The sequence below is a fragment of the Rissa tridactyla genome, chromosome 10 (genome assembly GCF_028500815.1).
Source record: "Rissa tridactyla isolate bRisTri1 chromosome 10, bRisTri1.patW.cur.20221130, whole genome shotgun sequence".
NCBI lineage: Eukaryota > Metazoa > Chordata > Aves > Charadriiformes > Laridae > Rissa > Rissa tridactyla.
Genome location: NC_071475.1, coordinates 5,817,627 through 5,837,419, shown reverse-complemented (window position 1 = coordinate 5,837,419; position 19,793 = coordinate 5,817,627). Strand labels below are relative to the sequence as shown.

Genomic DNA, 19,793 nt, shown 5'->3' with positions numbered 1-19,793 from the left:
GGACCCGCTGGTGTCCCCCCAAGGGGCCTGCTGGTGTCTACCCAAGGGACCCACTCACGTCCCCAAGGGACCCACTGGTGTCTGCCCAAGGGACCCACTTGTGTCTGCCCAAGCCACCCACTCATGTCGTCAAGGGATGCGGTTGTGTCTACCCAAGGATTCCATTCATGTCCCCAGGCAACCCACTGGTGTTTGCTCAAGGGACCCATTCATATCCCCAAGGGACCCACTCGTGTTCCCAAGGGACCTACTTGCGTCCACTCAAGGAATCCACTCGTATTCACCCGACGGACCCACTCGTGTCTGCCCAAGGGACGCACTCATGTCCCCAGGGAACCCACTGTTGTCCCCCCAAGGGACCCACTCATGTCCCCAATGGACGCACTTGTGTCTACCCAAGGAATCCACTGGTATCCCCAGGGAACCCACTGGTGTCTGCCTAAGGGACCCACTTGTGTCTGCCCAAGGGATCCACTCGTGTCCCCAAGGAACCCACTGGTGTCTGTCCAATGCACCCACTCATATCCCCAAGAGACACACTGGTGTCTGCCCAAGGGATCCATGCGTGTCCCCAAGGAATGCACTTGTGTCTACCCAAGGAATCCCCTTGTGTCCCCAGGGAACCCACTTGCGTCTATTCAAGGAACCCACTCGTGTCCACCCAAGGGACCCACGCGTGTCCCCAAGGGATGCACTTGTGTCCACCCAAGGAATCCACGCGTGTCCCCAGGGAACCCACTGGTGTCCGCCCAAGGGACCCACTCGCATCCCCCCCCGCCGCCCCACGCGCGTCCCCCTCGCTCACGCGTGTCGCGCGTCCCGTCCCCCCCCCCCTCCCTCCCATCGGCGGCGGCGGGCGCGCGCGGCCCTGCCCCTCCCCGTGACGTCAGGGCCGTCCGGCGGCGCCGCCGCCGCCGCGCCGGGAGGAGTCGCCGCCGCTCCGCGCGCGGGGCCCCGGGGCCGCCGCCGCGTTCTCGGTAAGGGCGGGGACAGGGGCGGGATGCCCACGCGCGGAGACGGGTGAACACCCCCCCCCCCCCCCCAAAAAAAAAACCACCCCCCGCCGCCACACACTGGGGCTCGGTCCAGGCTTGCACCCACTCGGGGTGCCCAGCCCCGCTCCCCACGCGTGTCCCGCCCGGTGTGGCGGTGGCAGCTGGGACCGCGGGTGGGGACGGCCACGTACCCACGCGTGGCTTCTGCCCCTCCCGTTGCCAGCCCGCCCCGCGCCCGCCCTGGGCGGGCGCGGGGCGGGCTGGCAACGGGAGGGGCCCACTGTGTGTGTCGTCCCCCCCCCCCCCCCGCCGTGGGACACCCCACGCCGAGATTCCTGCGTGGGAGGGGTCCGTAGCAAAGCCACAGAGCTTGTCCCCATCACCCCATGATGACAACCATCGACCCTCGGGCACCCCGTGTCCCGGTGTCCCCTCGCCCCACGGCATTCTGTGTCGTCGTGTCCCCCCCGCCCCGCCTTTCAGAGCACGCTGACCGCCCTTGTCCCCACTCGTGTCACAGGTGGGAGTGGGTGGCCCCACGGGGCACCATGCCGCTGGGGCGGGATGGACCCAGCTGGAAGAAGAGGACAGAGGACATTCGGCGCATCTACGACTTCCGAGAGGTCCTGGGCACGTGAGTGGCAGGCAGGACGGGGTCGGTGGAGGTGGCAGGGCGGGGGGGAGTGTGTGTGTCACACCGGTGACAATCCACCGGTGGTGCCGGATCTGGTGTCCCCTGCGGCTTTGCCAAGCCCGCCGCGTGGAACCGCACCAGCTCAAATATTGGCACAAGGCAGGGGCCGCCGCTCACGTGGCATACAATGGCCCGTTATCGGGTGCCTGCCACCTGCCTCCGGTGCTGGCCGCTCCCCCGTGCCACTGTGCCGGACGCCGTATGGAGGGTGCCCGTCAGTGGTCCCCCGGCCGGCAGAGGGGTGCCCGGCGGTGCCTGAAGCTCCGTAAGGCTCTTAGGCTGGATTAGCGGGTTAATTACGGCAAGGCTTAGGGCCTGGTGGGGCGCAAGCACGCTGCTCGCCACCTGCCCCACCTGGGTGACACCACAGGGGCTGCCGAAACCCACCCGGGGTCTCATCCCTGGCACGGCTCGTCCTGGGCTGCTGGCAGCACCACGGTGTTATCCCACCTGATAAGGGGACGGTGCAGCCGTGCCGGGAGATGCCTGGCACCCCATCCCCAGCAGGGCCCGTGTCCGGCTCCCGCTTGCTTTTCTCCTATAAATAGCTGGGATTTCTGCCCGTCGCCATGGCAATCATGGCGCAGCATCGGCGGCTCCAGCCGGCAGCACCCCCTGCCCATCTCACCCCTTGCCCCCTCACCCCCCCCCCAACCCAGGGGGGCCTTCTCCGAGGTGGTCCTGGCGGAGGAGAAGGCGACGCAGAAGCTGGTGGCCATCAAGTGCATCGCCAAGAAGGCGCTGGAGGGGAAGGAGACCGGCATCGAGAACGAGATCGCCGTCCTCCATAAGTAGGGGCTCTCCCTGTGTGAGGGTGGGGGTCCCGCTCTGCGCCACCCCCCCCGCCCCCCCCCCGCTGACACCCGGCACAGCTTCCCGCTGCCCAGCACCCATCACCGGGTGTTATCGGCAGCGCCCGAAATAGCCGGCAGCGCGTGACGCCCCACAGGGCTGAGCCTGGCTGCTCCCTGTCCGGTGGAAGCTGGGGTGGGGGGGCCAACCAGGAGCCCCCCTCACCTTCCCCCCGACGCTTCCCAACGCCCCCAGGATCAAGCACCCCAACATCGTGGCCTTGGATGACATCTACGAGAGCAGCACCCACCTCTACCTCATCATGCAGCTGTGAGTGACGTCAGGGGGCCCGGGGGGGTCCAGGGGGGCCGTGCTGACCAGCGCTGCCCGACCCCGCAGGGTCTCAGGGGGGGAGCTCTTCGACCGCATCGTGGAGAAGGGTTTCTACACCGAGCGAGACGCCAGCGCCCTGATCCGGCAGATCCTCGACGCCGTCAAGTACCTGCATGACATGGGCATCGTCCACCGTGACCTCAAGGTGAGCGGGGAGGGGATGGGGACACAAAGCCCCCCATCATGGTGGTGGGGACGGACGACACCCTGGCGACACCCCTCCTTGACACCCCCCTCCCTCCCCGCAGCCCGAGAACCTGCTCTATTACAGCCTGGACGAGGACTCCAAGATCATGATCAGCGACTTCGGGCTGTCGAAGATCGAGGGCTGCGGCAGCGTCATGTCCACAGCCTGCGGCACCCCTGGCTACGTGGGTGAGCGCCTGCCAGGGACTGCCACCACCCCGGCTGCAGGGTCGGGGTTCTCCCCCGGGGTTGGGGTCTCCCCTCACCCCTGCCATCCCCCCCAGCTCCCGAGGTGCTGGCGCAGAAGCCCTACAGCAAGGCAGTGGATTGCTGGTCCATCGGGGTCATCGCCTACATCCTGTACGTACCCCCCCCTCCCACCCTCCTCCCTTCCGCGGGGACTCATCCCCCAGGGACCACCCGGGGCCAGCATCCCCCTCCCCGCCACCCCCCCAGGCTCTGCGGTTACCCCCCTTTCTATGACGAGAACGACGCCAAGCTCTTCGAGCAGATCCTGCGGGCCGAGTACGAGTTCGACTCGCCCTACTGGGACGACATCTCGGACTCGGGTGAGCCGGGACCACTGGGGTGGTGGGGGCTGGGATGCCAGTGCAGCATTGCGGTGGCCAGGGCGGGGGACAGTGGGTGCAGGCGCTCACAGCTGCTCCATACCCCATCCCAGCCAAGGACTTCATCCAGCACCTGATGGAGAAGGACCCCAGCAAGCGCTTCACCTGCGAGCAAGCCCTGCAGCATCCCTGGTAAGGGGGGGCCTGCCAACATCTCCCTCCACCGGCTCACCCCACAGCAGCTGTGGGGCAGGGGGACCCCTACTGACCCTCCTCCCATTCCAGGATCGCTGGGGACACAGCCCTGGACAAGAACATCCACCAGTCAGTGAGCGAGCAGATCAAGAAGAACTTTGCCAAGAGCAAGTGGAAGGTGAGTGCGGGGTGCTGGGGGTATGTGGGGAGTGTTGGGGGGGTGCAGGGGGTCCCCCCAGGCACCCTGTGCCGGGTGACGGATGCTGTGGGGTCAGCAGCAAGCCTTCAACGCCACGGCGGTGGTGAGACACATGCGAAAGCTGCAGCTGGGAACCAGCCAGGAGGGCCCTGGGCAGACGACTCCCACCAGCCCTGGCGAGCGGCTGCGGGGGGGCAGCAGCAATGGTGAGCCCCCACTCAGCCCCCATCCTGCACCCCCCGGGGCTGCCACCAGGCTCTCACCCCGCTCCTCCTCGCAGGGTCAGACTGTGGGCGCCTGCCTGCCAGCAGAGCTCAGCGCCTCCCGCCAGACTGAGCACGGCCCCCACGGCTGCATCACGGGGGGGGGGGCTGGGAAGGAGGGTCCAGCCCTCCTGTGGGCACAGCATGGGGTGGGGGGGGGGGCTGCAGTACTGGAGCAGGGGGCACCCTGCCCTGCTCGCCCTGTCTCCCAGCCCCCGGTGTGTGGGGCTGCCCCCCGCCACAGGCTCGCAGCAGAGCTCTGCATCGGGGCAAGGGCAGCCCCCAAAAGCGCCTCCCTCCCTCTCCCCCCTCCCCCCGGCTCGGGGCTGCGTCCCGGGCCTCCTCCGTCCCTCCCTTCCCCCCACGCCTGCCTCGGCACTGCCCCACACCCCCCAGCATGTTCAAGGAGAATTTTCCAAATGGATGTTTCTATTTTATTGCTTGTAATAAAGGCAAGAGGCCAACACCGCTTGGCTTGGCTCTGCCCTGGGAGGGGCCAGACACAGCCCTTAACCCCCCCCAGCCTCACCGCCCTGGGCAGCAGCTCGCCCCAAGAACACAGTGGGCAGGGAACAGGCAGCTGCCCGCACCCCTGCACATTCCAGGCTGGGAGCAGGTGGAGTGATCCCCACCTCAGCTGCTGACCCGGGGGGCTCTGCCCCTTCTGGGGTGTCCTTAGGGGGGACAGCGCCCGCGATCGTCCCGTCCTCGGTTCCTCCTGGCCTGGTCTCGGCTGCCAGCCAGCTCCTGGCCCTTGCGGAGGTCGGCGCAGAAGAGGACCTGGCGTGGGGAGAGGTGATGGGGTGGGCGCAGCCGGGATGGAGGGCAAGGGCTGAGCCCTGGGGTGCCTGGTAGGGGGATGCTCACCGCCTGCGCCCATCCAGCGCGGGGGCCCCACAGCCCACGGAAGAAGTCACCTGTGGAGAGAGGGTGAGCGCCAGCGCTGAGGGGACCATCCCCATCCCCATCTGTCCCACATCAGGGCCCAGCCCTGCCCTCACCGATCTCCTGGTGGGCCCGGGGGGTCAGGCTCCTGCCACCCAGCACCGCACCGTACCGCTGCTGCGCGATGCGCCAGACGTGGGTGTCCACTGGCACTGCCTCCGCCTTGTCCAGGGCCATCAGGCAGACGCAGTCAGCGACCTGCCACCGGGCAGCACCGTCAGCCCCCGCTGCCGGCGCTACTCCCCATCCCCCCTGGTCCCATGACCCACCTTGGTGCCCACGCCGGGCAGGGCACACAGCTCCCTCCTGGCCTCAGCGTATGGCACAGTGCGCAGCCGGCGCAGCCCCTCAGCGCCGAGCCCCTCGACAATGGCCCGTGCAGTCCCGCTGACAAACTTGGCCCGGTACCCGAAGCCCAGTGCCCGCAGCCGGGCCTCGGTGTCAGCGCCTGTCAGGGGACAGCGGGGGGACGTGGGTGGTCACAGGCGAGGCCACAGCAGGGTGGAAACAGTAGCATCAGGGCAATGGTGGACCTGCGAGTGCTGAAAGGGAGGGGAAGGCATGGATGGGCCGGGCGTCAAGGCAGCAGAGGTGGCGGCCGAAGGCTTGGCAGAGGCGCTCGATCATGGCAGTGATGCGGGAGATGTGGTTGTTGGAGGTGCAGATGAAGGAGAGGAGGCACTCAACGGGGTCCTGCCGCAGCACCCGCACGCCTGCCGGCAGGATGCAGTGAGGGGACGCCAGGCGGGTGCTGTGGCCGTCCCCCGTGGCCCCAGAGGGCCACCTCACCTGGGAAGTCGTTGGCCACCTTGCGGAAGAGGGGGTCGGCCGCCCCCCAGGCACGGTACAGGGCCGGCAGCCCCACATCCAGCTGGAAGTAGTCGCGCAGGATCTGGTCCGTCTCGGCCCCGTCCGGACGCCCGTCCTGCTCCTCGCCGTACACCGTGTACCACAGCCGGTCCTGCTCCTGCCTCAGCGTCCAGACGCGCTCCCCCAGCACACCCGTCCAGGCCCCGGGGCTGCTCTCCCACCACCTGCCGCACACCGAGAGGTCGGGGCCGGCCCTGACCCCGGCCGGGCCGGGCCATGGAGGGGACCGGGACACACACACACACCCACACACGCCCCCGGGGCGGGCTCACCGGAACGTCTGCCCCGACGACAGCACCAGGTCCAGGCGCAGCTCGGCCGGCGGGCAGGGCAGGGAGCGCCAGAGGGACGGGCAGGCGGAGGGACCGTCCCGCAGCTTCATGGAGACCGCAGCCCCGCGGCGGGGTCGGGCACGGCCGCCCCCTCAGCCCCCCTCCGCCATGACACCCGGCTCCCGCACCATAGAGCTCCGCGCCGCGCAGGGCAGAGCGCCCGCCCCCTCCCCGCCGCGCGACGGCGACGCTCTGCCCCAACTTCCGCCCGCCGCCCGGAAGCGCGGCCCGGCGCCGCCCGCACGTGTCCGCAGCGGAGGGAGTTTTTTATTTTCTAAGAATCAATAGATTTTTGGTTTTGTTTGTTTGTTGTTTTTTTTTTTTTCTCCTTCCTTCAAAATAAATACAAACAACGTCCGAGCGCGGGGGCCGGCCGGCCGGGGGCTGGGCGGGCAGCGCGGGGGGTGGGGGGGGGTTACCCCGGGGAGCGGGCACCGGGAGGGTGAGACCGCCGACCCCCGCCCCCCCGGCCTCCCGGTGCCCCCCATGCCCCGGTGGGTGCAGACCAGCTGCACAGGGATGGGGGGGGGCGGTTCCCCGAGCCCCGTTTGCCCTGAGATTCGGCGAGGGAGCGGCCGGCGGCGGGGTGGGGGGCGCGGGGCCGGGGGGGCCGTCTCAGTCGCTCTCGCTGGAGTCGCTGCTCTGCTCGCCCTGCACCTTGTTGCGGTGCTGCATGGCGCGGTGGTAGGCGATCTGCACCGACTTGCGGATGTTGGACTTGCGGCCCTCCAGCATCTTCTCTTTGTCCAGGTCTTGGTTCACCCCCAGAGGCACCAGCTTCGTCCGGGGTAACCACTGCCTGCGGGGAGAGGGGGGCCACCTCGTTTGAGGGTTACAATCGTCTCCGGACAACCCCCCCTCCCCTTCCCCGCCGCGAAGCCCCCAGCGCCCCGACCTTACCAAGTGCGCTTGTTGTCAAAGAAAAGGACAAGGTAGAGGTGCTCGCGTGCTTCCTGAGTCATCTGCTCCCCCAGCTTCAGCACCTCCAAGGGGGGCACTGGGATGGGGACGCCGTGGTGGAACATGCCTTCTCGTGGCATCTTGGGGTCGATGATCTGCCGGAGGAGCAGGAGAGGGAGCTGAGAGGGGAAGGGGGACCCCGAGTGCCACTCTGCGGGAGGGGGATGTGGGTTTCGGAAGTCCTGTCAGAGCACGTGGCCAGTGGTACTCACCAGCGCCGGGTAGGAGGGGTACCCCCGGCACTTGGCCCACACCAGGTCCAAGGCATCCAGGGAGGAATCCTCATCCTCGGAGAGCCACCCTGTGCCGCGCCCCATGCCTTTGCGCACCACTGTGCCGGAGGAGAGGGGAGAGGGGAGTCAGCTGTGGCCCCCCCAGGTGACAGTGCCAGCCAGGCTCACGGCTGCACAGCCCTGGTACTTACTGCCATGCCCCACGCTGCGCCCTGTGCCCACGGAGTAGGACTCGTTCTCCGTCCCCGACGTGTCCTCACTGCTGTCCTCCGGGAAGTTCACTCGGGAGAAGGAGGGCTTCCCTCTGCCCTGCTTGGAAGGCGTTGTGCTGCGGAGAGAGAAAGCAGAGCTGTCAGTAGGAACCACGTTAAGCTTCCTGAAACCATTTTCAAGAAGACCAGCCTGGCGGGACACCAGGGCTCGTGGGCTCCAACTGGCCTTGGCACTGGGAAGCGCTCAGCAGAGGTACCAGGAAGAAAGGTGGGACGGTGCTTCTGCTGGGGCACCGGCTGGACCCTCACCCAGTTTCAGCTGGGAGGACACAGAAGAAGTCGTGCACTGCTCCAAATCAGAGCTGCAGGGAGGAACCTGCTGGAGCTGGCTGCTGGAAAAGACCACAGCAGCCGCTGTGCCAGAAGGCAATTCCCCAGTTGATGCTTCCTACTATCCCTTCCCTGCACGCTCACACCTTTAGGTTTTACATTAAGCGAAGGCACAAACCCCACAGCTTTCTAGGGTTTAGCTAACAGTAGCCAGGCTGCAGGAGGGTGAATGAGATGGGTACTGTCAAACATGCTCCTTGCCCAGAAGAGAGCTACCCACTGCCACCCCGGGCAGCACCAGTGCCATCAGAGCTGGGCCAGGTACAGTACCTGGTACGGTCCGAGGCGGCGCTGCTGCTGCTGCTGCTGCTGGACTCCGAGTCGGAGCTGCTCCGGGGAAGATTGCAGTCGTTGCGGTACACCAGGAAGCTCTTCTTCACTGGCTGGTTCCCGCTGCTGAATCCGTTGGCTGGCAGGTCTGCAAAACACCCCACCAGAAGAGCGTTACAACCACAGGGGACCCCACCACGTGCTCCTGGCAGGGCCGTGGCTGCCCGGCTGCGCAGGGGGAGCTGCCGCACTCACCCATGGGAGCGTCTTCGGTGGACTTATCGCTGTCACTGTCCGAGCTGGAGCTGGGGCGCGGGCTTCGCCCTCGCTTCCTCTGCCGCTGGGAGGACCCCATTATCGGGAGCTGGGGGGGACCGATGGGGCTGTTCCCGTGCCCAGGAGTGATCTGGCTGTCTCGATTCTTTGGGGGGCGTCCTGGACGTTTTGGAGGGCCTGCAGTTTTAGGGTTCTTCTTGGAGAAGAGCACTGAGGTCCTCCTGCCAACTTCATGTGCTGGGGTGGAAGAAGAATTGGGACCCAGACCTGGAAGAGAGAGGATGCATCAGCTGCAGCCCATGGGACCTGGGAGCAGTGGCAGCAAGGATTCATTTCTTGGAAACGTTATCTCGGAAGATCCTCCATCCTGAGCTTTGCCATGCCTGCGCCCTCAGGGTCAAACTATCCAGTCTGCTCACAGTAACAGCTAGACGGGGACATCAAAGAACACTCCACCACCCAGGGATGCCCTCCTTTCCCCCAGGCAGCAACTCCACAGAAGCAGAAGTCAAAAACAGGAAGCAAGCAGGAATAAACCTTTCCCATGACACGCAGCAGCTGAGAAGCTCCACTGCACCCTTGAAAGACAAAGGCCCTGAAATGCTCCCTGCTTACAGAAGAGCCTGCTTTTCCCAGTGCTTAGTGGGGCAGGACTGGGATGCAGAGGTGGCAAACCCCCAGTGACACCTGTCAGATCTGCCTGGAGCTTTGGCTGTGCTCCCCACGGAGCCCAGCGCAGCATCCCTGTCCAGGAGAGCAGGGAGCTGGCAGCTGGCCCACGTTCAGCTCCCAGCCCCAGGAGGGCGTCTGGAGCTCGGCAGTCAGTACCGCTGCAACTGCCTCCTGTGCTCCCACACAGGAAGGGACGCTGAAGGCAGCCTGCTCCGTAATGCCCCTAGAGCAACTGAGCAGCGTGGCAGAGCTGGCAGGACACAATCCATCTCACGCCCCACATCACACAGCTGGGACTCTCAGTCTCAGTCTCTGGAGTGACAGCCAGTTCCTCGGCCGCGTGGGAGGTGAGCTCACCGGGTGAGCGCTGGCCACACCTGCGAACACCAGCAACCTGCTGACCCTCCCCCGAGGCAAATGCACACCAGGTTGTGGCTGTTCCTGATGCAGGAGGTGGCCTCCTTTGGCTGCCAAACCCCCCTGCTTGGCAAGCACAGCTCACTACAAACTACCCAGCAGAGTACTGTCCTCAGGCGGGCACGCCAGGAGGGAGCCTGGGGAGGCACAGACAGTGTACTCCACACCCACCCCTACAGGAAGCACTACGGGAAATGAGGTGTCCCTGCAGGAGAATAGGAGATAGGGGACTGTACCCCGAGAGGCCACCTGCCCCGCTCCTAAGGAGGAGTGAAGAGCGAGGCTGTGTGGGGAGCTGCCCACGCGGCCCTCCTGCCTCAGCAGGCAGCTGGCAGGGCGGCCTCTCCCCCAGCCAAGCCTATCCAGAGGCAGTTCTCCACCGCTCCCCAAAACTGGAAGTATTGTGAAGGGACCAGTACCTTTGCCAGTTTCCTGGCTGCTGCTCTCTTCTGCAGCGCTGTCTGTCTGCAGGTCCTTCTCGCAGGGGTTGTGCGACTGCAGGACTCCCCTGGCAGAGGAGCTGTGCCGCTCCAGCCCATCTCGGCCCAGGTCCCGTGGGTGAGCGAGTTTCCGCCGTAGGACTGTGATCTCCTTCTTGATCATCTTGGCCCGGCGGGACCGTCCTATGCTCTGTTTGCCAGCATTGACCTCATCCAGCCGCTCTAGCAGGATCTTCAGCTGCTCCTCCAAGGGCAGGTGCTTCTGATTCTCCGAGAGCAGGAGCCGCACATCTTCTGGGGGAGCAAGGAGGAACAGATGGATGAAAGAAATCAGGAACTTTTTGAAGCTCCTCAATGTGAAAGGGCATGGGGCAATCCAGGGTCCCCGCAGGAGGGAAGTAGCTGAAATGGTACCAAACACCTGTGAATATGGCAAGTTACCCTAAAAGACCTGGAGAAGGAGCCCTGTGGGAAGCAAGCCAGTTGGGTGTGCTGGGGAAGGCAGGCTGATCAGCAGCTTGGAGAATACCAGGGGTTCCCATCAGCTGGGGCAAGAAGACAGCGGGAAAAAGAAAGGGGGTTGTAACAGGAAAAACCCTTGACACTGGCCAGGGAGGCCACGTCCCAGGCAGCCCCCTGCTCTGACCAAGAGGATGAGGGACTGGCAGGACATGCAGACAAGCCACTGCCTATAACCAACCTAATGGGGCTGATGGGTACCTGGCAAGCAAAGCTCCCACCTCTCCAGGGAATGGCCAGACACAGATCGGGTGTCCGACTGAATCTCCTGTGGGAGGCAGCTCCAACAGACCCCCAGGTGTCCCGACTCTGCCCAGGTTTTACCTCCGAGTAGCCCTTGTACCCCGGGACAGGGGATGAGTACCCACCGTCCTCGATGTCTTGGACCTGAGCTTCTTCCACCGTTACGCAATGGGGGAAGTGCATGCCTGTCTCAAAGTCAATGCCCATCTTCTCCGCCTGCCGGCGAGCCTGCCGGAGGACAGCGCCTCCCTGCTCCCGCAGACGGATGGCTGCCCGGTAGAAGATTGTGTCTTTGGCATTGTATTTCAAACAGTTGTTGATAATAAGGTTGAAATCCTCCTCAAAGTCGTCGAAATTCAGATAGCGATAGGCTTCCAGGTTTTGCTTCATTGTCTGAAAATCCATCGGCTTCTTGATGTGATCCAGGTAGTCTGGGACCTGAATGAGGAAAAAGACAGAGCTAAGAGCCCGGGAGCCATCAGTTAGCATTACCTGCTCCAAGAAAACAGTCGTTAAGAGGAATCAGGTATCACTCCCTGTGTTCTGCCCAAATGCACATCGGGGAATGCCGTCTGCTTTTGCAGCTTGAGGAACAGTAACGCCTCCGGACTAGGGAGCCCATGTGCTGTACTCAACATGTTAGAGCAGATACGCACTCTGAAGCGTTTTTAAGACTCCAGCGCACATGTCAGCATCCTGTCCTCTCCTCCTGTCTGCAGGCAGCTGGGATCCAGAACACTATATGGCATTCCCCGGGGGAGGAAGCTGCAAACGCAGACCCTGGGGGTGAGGGTAAGTGCGGACAGGTAAAACAGAACCGTCCAGGTGGCAGCAATGGCTGCAGGAGGGACTGCGCAGTCTTCCTCTCCAAACTGCTGAAACACTTCTGTGCTGACCTGCTGCCAGAGCCGTGCAGAGTCAGCACAGCCTTTTCCCACCTCCCCAGGTGGGGACTCATAATGGTCTCAGGAATCATTTCCCTTGCCCCCAGCAGTGACAGTCTCGGATCAAACCCACTTCCGTGCTGCGCTCAGTCTGTCACCTAGCAGAGGCTTTCATGAGAGGACAGGTAAGAGGGTGCCGCCTGCCAAGGGCTGGCATTCTGCCTTTCCCAGCAGGAATCCCCAACCGCTCACAGACACTGGGGAGTCACCAGCAACATGCGCAGAGGAAGGGCTGAGTGCTGTGCTCCCGGCTGGCACCAGCTCAGCTGTTCTGTATTCAGCTCACCCAGGAGGGGCATCACTGCACACCCACCTTGGGTGAGTGGTGCTGGGATGCGCGAGCCAGCACCAGGCTGCCCAGGGGAGCTTCTGGACCAGGGAGCGCCCTGGGCAGCCCTTGGCATGAGCAAGGGACAAGTTTGAGTCAAGTAGAAATCTGGGGGAGGGGGTTCTTACTTCGTAGATTTCTGTTACCTCAGACAGAGGGACCGGCTCGCTGAAGATGTTGCCCGTGTCTTTCTCCTGCAGCTGCTCGAGCGTCTTGCGGAGGAGGATGAGGAAGGGGGTCAGCTGCATTTCCAGTGCCACCTGCTGCACTTTGATCTGAAACAGAGGAACAGAGCAGGGCTGAGCCCCCTGTCCAGCAGCCAGGCAGCGGGGACAGACCCCATGGAGCAGCAGTGCAGTCCTGCGGGACAGTGACACCTCTCTTTGCGCGAGGGGCAGGGACTGCACCTCACCCCCATCTCTGGGGAGCGGAGGTGTCGCATCAGCTCCAGCACCTGCGCGTCCCACCTCAGCCTTGCAGAGCAGCCACCTTTGCTCAGAGCCGCTGGGGCAGGGCGCAGCACGGCCGAGGGGACCCCGGCACATGCCCTACAGCACTCTAGAGAGCCCATGCTCATGCCCACCCCAGCAGCTCCCCACGGAGGGGCAAACGATCGTTACCGTCTCTCTCTTGAGCTTCTCCCGCTTGCGTATCAGCTCCACCAGCAAGCGTGCACGCTCTAGGTCATGGCGGAGGCGCTGCCATGACTTCAGCTGCTCCTTCAGGGCCCAGTTCTTATCCTCAGTGTCTCTCTGCAGGAACATCAGAGACCATGAGCTGACAGGAGATGTGTTCCCATCTACACCTTCCTGACCGTGTGCTGGGGCTCTTCCCCAGTGCAAAGGTCCCAGTTCCCTTGTTATAACCTAGGCGGGTGACTCAGAAACAGTCCCACCTCTGGCCAGAGCTGAATACCTGCTTCTTAGTGACCAGGAGGTGGACGTCCTAAGCCTCTGGAAATACTCTTTCTAATATGACCACCTGCCTGCAGTTGCCCAAGCGCACAGATCAACAACACCAGGGTCTGTGCTACTGCTCAGAGCTCTGGCAAAGGGCAACAGGGCAAAAAGGGAACACGGCTCTGGTTGCTTTCACTTTTGGAGCACCAAAAGAAGCTGACTTTTATTCTGCCGTAGCCAAAGATGAGCAGAAGCAGTCTCAACTCTTCTCCAGCAAATTAAAATGAGAGGGGGAAAAGGCAAGAGAAACCTCTGACTGGTCACAGTCTTTAAAGGGCTCAGAAAGAAAGATTTAGAGATCAGACAGGGAGCCAAAAGAAAAATCTTCCTCTCTGGCACCAGAGACTTCACATCTGTGAAGTACTGACTAAGGGCTGAGGCAGACAGTGGGCTGGAAGCATCACCCACAGGGAGCGCTCCTGGAGCGGTTTCAGAAACTGGAAGCAAAGTCTTGGTTCCTTCCAGACTGTTTCTGGAGATCTCTGTCCACCTCTCTCTGCACTTGCTGACACAGCAGCCTCAGACTAGAGACATTTCTGACAAGTCTGCCATTGCCACCGGCTAAACGCAGGCATGAGGAAGAAGCTAACTTCTGCGTGGCAGTGTGAGACGGCAGGATTCCCTTCCTGTGGCAGGCTGCCAAGAGCGTCGCCACCTGGTAAATCTCTGAACACCAAGAGCGGCGGAGAAGGTGAAGCAGCAAAAGCAGCTGGGGCTGCCCTTTCCTCACCCAGGAGCTTGTACCCCTGGCCCCCCTTCTGTGCCTGCAGGCACCGCATGCAGCAAAGGCTTTGAGCCCACAGCTCCGAAGGCGCAGGAAGCACACACGTGCACACCCGGGATGCCCTGCAGCACCCCAACAAGCAGCCCTTACCTGGTCGCAGTTTCTTTGTGACTGCAAGTGTGTCTGAAGGCGGCGGAGCAGAGGGACACCATTGCGGGACTGTCTCTTCAGAGTCCAGTAGCTGTGCAGCCTCTGCATGAACTGGCTCTTCCTCTGGATGGTTAAACGGTTTGTGATCTTACTGAGCCTGAAGAAGGGAGACAAACCACAGACCCCATCAATAATGTGAGCCTCGCTGCTGCAGGGGAAGCCCTGGCTGGGGGGACGTAGCAGCAAGGCCACCTGAGAGCAGCTGAGCAGCTCCTCGGGTGGAGAACACCCTTCCCCGTGACAAGAATTTCTGTAAGACCAAGTCACACAGGGCAGCAGCACCCCTGAGACAGCTGCAACAGAGGACGCCTGGAACCATCCAGCCTGGCCTCTCCAAAACAGACTTTTCCCTTCTACCTTCTGCCAAATTTCAGGCAAAATCCTGGGGGAGGCTGTGCCAGGATAGGGTACAACACAGCTGCATCAGGGGCTAGACCTTTAACAGCTCCCACAGTCCCCAAGACTGCGAGCACTTGGCACTGCTATCCTAAACCCATTATTTACCCGTCTGAGGGCCACCCATGGTGACAAAGGCCCTGGCCAAACACTACCAGACAAACCTCGAGCCCCAAGGAGCCCCTAACTCAACCAAACCTGTCAAAGCTTGATGAGAGAACGGGAGGCATGAGCACAACAGAGCTCCTACATGAGCTAATGAAGGACTACCCGAAACAGCCCAAAACACCACAGAAGGCATTCTCCTACTCTCTACAACATCAGGAAGCCTGGAGGGGCCGGGACAGGCTCATTCAGCAAGGCCAGAAAGAGATGTCCTGCTAGCAGTGAGCCAAAGGGACAAACCCCCAGCATTTCCAGGTTTCACAGGGACAGCTCTTCGCAGGGGATGACCCGACCTGCATCAGCCTCAGCTGAAGAGGCTGGAGAGAGCAGCCTCGTGTGCCATCAGCAGCCAAGCAGAGCTCCCACAGGAAGACATTTGGCATTCTGGCAACAGCCCTTGAAGAATAATTAATCCCAACAGGAAGGCCTGGGGAGAGGTTAACAGCTTCTAGCTCAGTGTGGGTTTCACTGCAAGCACAACGATAGCAGCAAGAGCCTACAAACTGCCTGCCAACACGTCTGCACATGAGAAAAGAGGCTCCAGCTACAGAGCAAGCCCCGAGTGAGCAATAACATAAGGTTGGGACACAAACAGACTGTGGCAAAAAGCCAGTAACCGTGTAGCAGAGACCTGCCTCCACAAGTCACCATAATGCTGCCCAGAGAGCAAAACCCACGGCTTCTGCGTGGTCCCCTCCGACCGCACAGGAGCCTCGATGGTCTCAAGGGTCTGCAGGGAAGTAGCAGTCCCACGTCCCTGCACCGTCACAGCCATGTTTGACAGCAGGGACAGTGCTGGGGCCTCACAGGGTTACACTCCCGGCACAGCTCCTGCTGCGGGTAGGAGGAGAGCTCAGCAGCTCAGGCGTGGTGGCTGACAACCACAAAGGCAAAACGCAGGTTGGGCACGAAAGCATTTGACCATGCAATGCCTACTGCGGGGCGACGGCAAGATCCAAAACCATCCTAAGGTGCTTCTATGTGCTTTTACATGCTGCCGAGGGCACCCAGAGTTATAAACCACACTGACAAATTTTGGCAAGGCTGTTAAATGCTCTTGTTTTGGGACTTGCACACCAGCCCAATGATCAGACCAAAGAAAGACACATAGCGATTAGACCTGTAACCAACAAGTGTTTGCACCTTCCCGTAAGCCCTCAGAATTGGGACAACCCCTGGTGAGGCCTCGAGTATCTTCCTGACAGCCTCTACGCTACCCTCGTGCTGTGAAGCCAACCTCATGACAGTCATGTCCCTTGGCAGGCAGAAGTCCTGGTCCTCTCCAGCCATCCTTTTCAGGCAGCTGTGCAGAGGCTTCCTGTGCATCGCTGCTGCCTGGCCCGGCTCCGACAGGCAGCACCGAGGCAGAGCTGCTGCCTGCGACCAGCACAAAACACTAGGGAAGCCCAGCAAGGGGTAAGCGGTTGCTGGGATGGATGATCTGTGCTCAGCAGGGCACAGGGATCCCGATACGAGACCTCTCTGCTCCAGAGTCAAAACAACCCCCGGGGTTAGCCCATTTCCCAGGCTTGAATCGCTCCCCACACCTCCCTATTTTTCCCAGCACAGCCCCAGGAGAAAAAAAACCTCAGCAGAAAGGAGAGCAGCCCTCCTCCCCCCTCCCCAGTTTACTCTGGCGCCTGAGGTCAGCACAACAGGAAAGGAGCACTGGGAACCCCCAGCTGCTTCCTGACGCGTCCAGCCAAGTTCGTTCTCTGCCGTTAAACTAACAGCAGCTATTTCCTGCCCCGCTGAGAGCCCAGACACCTTTGCGGGGCAGTGCATCGCCCTGCCTCTCTGCAGGACTCCCAGAGGAAACCACCAACAGCCCTCTGCGAGAACAAAGCGAGAAGTACCTGTGCGAAAAGCTAAGGAGAGGAACAAGATAACACCTGCATGGAAAGCGGGACACAAGGCATAGAGAAAGGGAGAAGTTTCTCCACAGCCGAGTGAGGGTGGCAGGCCTTACCTGTGCGGGGGGATGCAGGGCACGGAAACCACGGGTGCCGCGGCTCGTTTCTCCGCTAGGATCTTCCGTGCCTTCTTCATCTTGATCCTAGACTTGGCCTTTGCTTTTTTCACTTTCTCGGAGCTCCAGCCCTTCCCTTCCTCCTCCTCCTCCTCATCCTCCTCTTCCCCCTCACTGTGGGAAAGAGCGGGAAGCCTGCGCACGGAGCCCGGCGGCGTGTGGATGTCACAGTAGGCAGTTTTGCGCACGCTAAAGGAGGTACCGTTGGCCCCCGTCTCCCGGACGGGCTCCATCTTCATGTATAGCCCTGCCTGCTGGGCGCAGGTGACGTGGAAGGCAGTGTAGCAGTTGGCTTTGTGACACTGGATGCAAGCCCCAGAGCCGCGCTGCTTGCAAATGTAACAGGTCAGCTTCCAGCGGGCGGGCGGGATGTGCTCGATGCTGTCGATGGGCTCCAGGAAGACGGTGTTGGCAAAGCACACCTCCGGGATCCAGAGGGCACAGACCACGTGTGCCCAGCGCCCATCGTCCGTCTGCTTGAAGGCCCCCCCCTTGTTCGGGCAGAGGGCACAGTCCACGGCTCGCGAAGGTGACTGCAGGCACCGTCTGCAGAGCCACTGTCCCTCCGGGATGTAGGGCACCCCGTAGCACTCCTGATGCACAGCCAGGTTGCACATGTCGCAGAAGAGGATGACGTTGCTGTTCTGGCACTCCCCATCGTTGCAGATGCAACAGACAGCATCCTCGTCCACCAAGGCATTTGGATCCCCCTTGTTGTGGCTCTCGAAGTAGGACTCCTTCTCCAGCCGGTCCATCAGGTACTCAAAGATCTCCTGGGGGATGGGGCTCACACCTTCGGTCTTCCGCCGCTCATTCATGATGTCCAGCCAGATGTAATCTTCCTCGTCCATGTCGTACTCCACCTCCTCATCCAGCTCCTCTGCTGACTTCTCGATGTACCTGGAAGGACAGCGCAGGAGGGTGAGGGCACAGCCAGCGGGGGCTTGGAGCTCCTGAACTCTAACTCCCGCAGGCCAAGGCTGAGGGAACATTTAAATGCTGCACCCAAGCTCTAAGTCAAATTAAAAAAAAAAACAGGTACAAGGCAGGAACATGCAGGAGCGGGAGGTGCTGCTACACCCTGAGCAGCGCAGTGGTGCAACAGCGCATCGGGCACAACACAGACAAAATAACACTCATCTAACAGGCAAGACCTTGGAGACTCATCAGCGCAAGATGGGAGCATGCGTGAGCCACCAAGCAGGTGCCAGATGCTCTGGAGACAGCGGCCTCATGCCCAAGACTCAACAGTAACTGGCCATGGAGGCACCAAGTTTCGTTAATGATGGCGAGTGCGGCTGCGCCCTCTTCTCTTTCACTCCCAGTTGTGGGCGAGGGGATGTTATTTAGAGAGGAAAGACCTGGAACCCCGAGGCTACTGCTCCAGCGACTGACAACAACCACCCCCCACCATCGCAGCAAGCGACATCGCAGACACCTCAGGGGGACACTTCTTTTGCAACACACCCCAACACAAAATAACATCATTATCCCATCCCTGGAATGCGGTGCCAGTTTCCCAGGGCATGTGGCAACTAGGACAGCAGGAGTGGCCACACAAGCCTTACTCTGGTTCAGTATTAACTGCCTGCTTGAGGTATTACTTTGGGCCACTGCACTTGCCAAATCACACATGGGAAAACCGTAGGACAACCAAGACACATTAAGCCCGCAAATAGTTACATCTTTATGGGTATACCTTGGTGCTGGGGGGCTCTAGAGCTATCCCAGCACACCTCTGAAGAGCGATGGGGAAGGCAGGACACATTCGTTTTTTGTTATAACTGTACCTGCCGTCCCAGCAAGGAAAGAGTGAGGCAATCTAACTGCCAGCAATGACCTAAGCAGTGACAAGCGCTCTGAAAGTGCAAGGACCCCTCAAAACTGGGGCCCAACGCCAGACAGAGCTCCGAGAGCCTGAAGCCACGGGATGGCCAGATCCGCAGGACCCAGGAGAGGCAGTCGGAGGCCATTTCCAGGAGCCACGGACAAGCCGCCTGCACAGAGCAGGGCCAATTCCGCCTCCAGACCCAGGGCATGAGCTAGAGCCGCCTGGGAGCTTCCTCGCGCCGCGGCCACGGACAATACCTGTAATACGAGGTGGGGCGAGGTGGGGCATCGGGGGTGTCCTGCTCCAGCTCCCGGTACACCACCTCGGGCAGCTTGGGAGTGGTGCCGGCTGAGGCGTTGTGGTGATGGTGGTTGGAGTCCTTGCGCTTCTCCTTGTTCTTGTGCTTGCCAGATTTAGGCGGGACGCTCTGGGTCTCCGTGTTCTCCTTATTGCTGCCGTTCTCGGGCACCTCCTCGGGCACCTCCTCGTCCTCGGACACCACGTCGAGGTTATCGAAGATGCTGATGCGATGGACGCGGCCGTGCAGGTCGACCTCCACCATCCGCTGGGCCTGGGCATAGGTCATCACCTCTCGGCCCGGCGACTGGGAGGTCTCGGAGGGGCTGGGCGACTGCTTGTTGGCGGCGCGGGCCTGCCGCCCCTTCTTCTTGTGCTTGCGCAGGGGGGTGTGCTGGGGCGGGGGGGGGTTGTCGTGGTCATAGTGGTAGAGGTGGTACTCGATCCCACTGTAGCTCTTGTAGATCTTGCGGCAGGTGCCCACCGGGCACTCGTAGGGGGGTTTGGTGGCCCGCAGGTTGTGGCAGAAGGTCTTCACGTCGAAGTCTACGCCCATGGCGGGGCTGAGGGGGTGGCCGAGGTTGGGGGGGGGTAAGGCCAGGCCAGGCCGGACCCCCCGCCCCGCCGCCCCCTCCCCAGGCCCCGGCGGCGGCCTCCCGCCCTCCCTTCCCTCCCTCCTTCCCTCCCTCCGGCCGCGCTCACCGGCCCCGGGGCTGCGCTCAACGGGCGGGCGCGGGAGGCGGCTCCATGGGCGGCGGCGGCGGCGGGCCCGGGCCGGGCCGCAACAATGGAGGCTGCGGCGGCGCCTGGCGCGGGGCGGCCGCTGGGTAAAAGCGCCGCGCCGC

At 62.3% G+C, this 19,793-nt stretch overlaps 3 protein-coding genes across 13 annotated transcripts; 1 reads left to right on the top strand and 2 right to left on the bottom strand.

Moving 5' to 3' along the window:
* The first annotated feature begins 891 nt into the window (after positions 1–891).
* CAMK1 (calcium/calmodulin dependent protein kinase I) lies at positions 892–4,415 on the top strand. Of its 2 annotated transcripts, none has more exons than XM_054216604.1 (12): positions 892–977; positions 1,516–1,629; positions 2,349–2,480; positions 2,737–2,811; positions 2,881–3,019; positions 3,123–3,249; positions 3,345–3,420; positions 3,517–3,629; positions 3,743–3,821; positions 3,915–4,002; positions 4,103–4,229; positions 4,304–4,415. In XM_054216604.1, exons 2-12 carry the CDS (start codon positions 1,544–1,546, stop codon positions 4,357–4,359), a joined length of 1,098 nt encoding a protein of 365 aa, XP_054072579.1. In that variant the 5' UTR covers positions 892–977; positions 1,516–1,543; the 3' UTR covers positions 4,360–4,415. The 2 variants fall into 2 exon arrangements, with proteins under 2 accessions (XP_054072579.1, XP_054072578.1); XM_054216603.1 differs by having other exon boundaries at positions 4,100–4,229.
* Positions 4,416–4,697: 282 nt separating this feature from the next.
* Positions 4,698–6,601, bottom strand: OGG1 (8-oxoguanine DNA glycosylase). Of its 2 annotated transcripts, XM_054216606.1 has the most exons (7): positions 6,374–6,598; positions 6,021–6,265; positions 5,765–5,944; positions 5,501–5,679; positions 5,288–5,429; positions 5,154–5,203; positions 4,823–5,066 (listed from the first exon to the last, which is right to left on the bottom strand). In XM_054216606.1, exons 1-7 carry the CDS (start codon positions 6,481–6,483, stop codon positions 4,962–4,964), a joined length of 1,011 nt encoding a protein of 336 aa, XP_054072581.1. In that variant the 5' UTR covers positions 6,484–6,598; the 3' UTR covers positions 4,823–4,961. The 2 variants fall into 2 exon arrangements, with proteins under 2 accessions (XP_054072580.1, XP_054072581.1); XM_054216605.1 differs by lacking the exon at positions 5,288–5,429 and having other exon boundaries at positions 4,698–5,066; positions 6,374–6,601.
* Positions 6,602–6,823: 222 nt separating this feature from the next.
* Positions 6,824–19,771, bottom strand: BRPF1 (bromodomain and PHD finger containing 1). Of its 9 annotated transcripts, XM_054216581.1 has the most exons (14): positions 19,651–19,771; positions 18,909–19,511; positions 16,761–17,720; positions 14,171–14,327; positions 12,958–13,089; positions 12,466–12,612; positions 11,191–11,503; positions 10,283–10,597; positions 8,754–9,041; positions 8,499–8,646; positions 7,818–7,954; positions 7,606–7,724; positions 7,334–7,488; positions 6,825–7,253 (listed from the first exon to the last, which is right to left on the bottom strand). In XM_054216581.1, exons 2-14 carry the CDS (start codon positions 19,502–19,504, stop codon positions 7,049–7,051), a joined length of 3,672 nt encoding a protein of 1,223 aa, XP_054072556.1. In that variant the 5' UTR covers positions 19,505–19,511; positions 19,651–19,771; the 3' UTR covers positions 6,825–7,048. The 9 variants fall into 9 exon arrangements, with proteins under 9 accessions (XP_054072557.1, XP_054072565.1, XP_054072556.1 ...); XM_054216582.1 differs by lacking the exon at positions 19,651–19,771 and having other exon boundaries at positions 6,824–7,253; positions 10,283–10,594; positions 18,909–19,562; XM_054216586.1 differs by lacking the exon at positions 19,651–19,771 and having other exon boundaries at positions 6,825–7,232; positions 10,283–10,594; positions 18,909–19,561.
* Between the last annotated feature and the right edge of the window lie 22 nt (positions 19,772–19,793).